Source organism: Piliocolobus tephrosceles, chromosome 1 (genome assembly GCF_002776525.5).
Source record: "Piliocolobus tephrosceles isolate RC106 chromosome 1, ASM277652v3, whole genome shotgun sequence".
NCBI lineage: Eukaryota > Metazoa > Chordata > Mammalia > Primates > Cercopithecidae > Piliocolobus > Piliocolobus tephrosceles.
Genome location: NC_045434.1, coordinates 918313 through 921772, shown reverse-complemented (window position 1 = coordinate 921772; position 3460 = coordinate 918313). Strand labels below are relative to the sequence as shown.

The 3460-nt window shown below is 38.4% G+C and overlaps 1 protein-coding gene across 1 annotated transcript; it reads right to left on the bottom strand.

The window, feature by feature from the left end:
- Nucleotides 1-2279: 2279 nt before the first annotated feature.
- On the bottom strand, nt 2280-3241 carry LOC111545274 (olfactory receptor 1C1). The gene is given in 2 exon segments (XM_023216249.2): nt 2280-2894; nt 2897-3241. Coding segments are annotated over 2 exon segments (960 nt in total).
- Nucleotides 3242-3460: the final 219 nt, after the last annotated feature.

Below are 3460 nucleotides of genomic sequence, written 5' to 3'. Positions count from 1 at the left end.
TACCAAATATATTATGAAACCCCAGGTTCATGCTCCCAAACATCATCTTAGTGTCCATTTACCTCTTCCATCTAAGAAGGAATACAGTAATATATGCTGGGGACTGCTGTACCTCCACTGCCAGCATTCACTATCACTTCTTCCTTTCTTATTGCCCACACATGCCTCTTTCTATTTCTTTTCTTCTCTTCCTTTCTTTTCTAAACTTAAGTTTAGAAATAAAACCTGTAAGGCTAGGAGCAGGACATTTAGGAGCAGCATCCTCTACTTTGCTGTTAAGTGAATGGTGGAATCTGAGCTTTTATGGGCTTCCATTGTTTCATGTTTTTGCTCAAGTTTATCATCACCAGGCAGGTGAAATTTTACAAAATATTATTGAGGGGAGGATATAGCATTTCCTCTGTTACATAGTTGTGCCATTTTGGTTATTTAGAGGAGAAAGGAGTCAAACAATTAGACTTATATCACTATTTTCATTCTGGAAAGCTACCACCTGATTTGACCTTTACTATGATTCTGTAATGAACATTTTAAGGATTTAAATCTCATAAAAGAAAACACAAATTAATGTAGAGAAGTAGACTAACTCAGGTAAGACAGAAAAGATGATAAGAATGAAGATATAATATTACCCTTACTGGATAAAATCACCATTATCGATATAATATTGGATGTCATGGGGTAGTAGGCTGCCCAACCTGAGACTGGCCTGGGGGATATTTGAAAGCCTAACATGGATAGTCTCCAAACCCTAGCAGTGTCCTGCACCAAAACTTGTAATCTTAAACAGTTTTCTACACCTACACTCTAGTGAGGGATTGAATTCACTTTTGTGACATCATCTTTTAACTACAGACACATGAAGCAAATATCCATTTTTATGGGGTAAAACTCAAGTTACAATTTACTTCACCAATATTTTATTTATTTATATTCTGAGAATCTACATTTTTAAACTGTTATTTTAGATTCAGGGGTAGCTGTGCAGATTTGTGCAGGTAAATTGCATGTCACAGGAGTTTGGTATACATATTATTTCATCACCCATGTAATAAGCATAGCACTTAAAAGGTAATTTTTTTTACCCTATTTGGCATTATAAATTAGGTATACATGTTAGAAGAGCTAAAATATCCATATCAACATTTTTGCTTCTTTAAATAAACTTTTTTTCCCTGAGTGGACTTAAATTTTCTTATGTATGTATGTATTTGGTCTTCCTTGAGAAAGGGTGCCTGTGTGTGTTTATAAGGTTTTAAATATTACACATGTGTTCATTCAAGAAATTACAGAAGTCTAGGAGCAGATATTTTAGTTCTAGAAAAGGACAGGCAGAAGTGATCTTAGTTCATTCTCAGATATAAAATTGTAGAAAGGAACCGAAATAGGTTGAATAAACAACTAGATTGGATTGGATTGTTAATATCTTAAATGGAATCTATTTAATTGAATGACCTCAAATATAATTATTTTTGCATACGGTATGTTAATTTTTTGTTAGGAAAGCAAGATAAAATAAAACCCAAGGGATTGGTCATGTGGCTTTGTTTTGAAAGAAGTTAATATATCCCCATATGAAAAATGCAACTGAGAACCAGATCTCTTCTCTAAAAATGTTGTATCCCCCAAGCACTCCTAGTTGTTGGAGGAGATCAGCTAGCCCCTGCCCTGTAAAAGTGGCTGGGAAATTCTGAGTTCCTCCATGCCTGAGACCAGTTAGGGACATGCATGACAAGGACATGAGTCAGTAGAATAAAATCATTGACTGTATTTGAAGTGAGAGGGGATTGGAGGAAAGCATACATACTTTAAAACTTGAATAAATAATTTTAGTGATTTTTTAAAGAAGACTCACTATTTAAAATGTGAGAACTTTGATATTCTACCACATTGTGGAATTAACATTAGAATTTATGCTCTTTTAATTCTAAATCTGAACTCACAGACAAGAAGTTTAGGAAAATTTATCTTAGTATATAGCATTTGAGAACTATATCACAGGGATTTTCATCACTAAGGTATATTTGTACTGGAGTCAGAAACTATTTATCAGCTATGGGTTGTATGCAGACTATTTAACTTCCCTAAGATTCACTTTCTGTATAAAGAGTGCGATATAGTTTTTAGATATTTACTCAGAGGATTTAATGTGATAATTCACATAAAGTACTTACAATTTCCAGCATAAGGGAGACATTTAATAGCAGTTGGTTCCTCTTCTCACTGTTATTGTGAGCATCTAGTCACACTTTCTGATCACCACATTAGTATTATTTAATTCAGTCACTGAGGTCATTATTGCGCTGAAAGACTGTGCACTTGAAAAGCATTTTCTGAAGTCCTCTCTTCATATCCCTGTTCCTTATGGTGTAGGTGAAAGGATTCAGCATCGGGGCCACCACCCAATGCATGATGGTTGACACAGTGTCACTCTCGGGCGTATGGGAGGATGAAGGACTGAAGTAGACAGCGATGGCTGTGCCATAAAACACCACCACCACTGACAGGTGGCAGCTACAGGTGGAAACAGCTCTCTGCTTCCCCTGAGTAGAGGTGATCTTCAGAACAGTGGAGAAGATAATTCCATAAGATATGAGGATACAGACAAGGGGCGTGATAGCCAATAGACCTCCTACTGCAAAAATGATCATTACATTGAAGGAGACGTCAGAGCAAGAGAGCTGCAGAAGAGGGTTGAGATCACAGAAGAAATGATGGATGATATTGGAGGCACAGAAGGACAGCCGTGCTGTTAGGACAGTATGCAGGAGGGCATGGAGGTAAGTAACAAACCACAGTCCAGCCATTAGCTGGACACAAAGGCACAGGTTCATTGTGGCAGTGTAATGTAAGGGGTGGCAAATCGCCACATATCTATCATATGCCATCACACCTACAGAAGGAGGCTGTCCATATTCACAAAAGAAACAAAGAAGAAGAGCTGACTGAGGCAGCCTGCAAAAGAGATAGTCTTGGTGCCAGTCAAGATATTCACTACCATTTGGGGGACAGTAGTCGACGTAAAACAAATGTCAACGAAGGCCAAGTTACTAAGGAAGAAATACATAAGGGAATGGAGGTGAGAGTCAAAGCCAGTGGTCACAATGATGAGCATGTTCCCCAAGGTGGTGGCTAAATACATACAGAGAAAAAGCACAGACAGGAGGTGCTGCTGCTCTGCTGAACTAGGGAGTCCCAGAAGGACGAATTCCCTGACGACTGTTAGATTTCTTTTTTCCATGTTCCCAAGAAATCTAGAAACAGAAATTATTAAATTGTAAAATCCAGCAGTGTCCAGTTTCTTCTGAGAGAGAGAGAAAGCGAGAGAGAGCGTGTGTGTGTGCGTGTATGTGTGTGTGCGTGTGTATGTGTGTGCGTGTGTGTGTGCGTGTGTGTGTGTGCGCGTGTGTGTGTGCGTGTACGTGTGTGTGCGTGTATGCGTGTGTGCGTGTATGTGTGT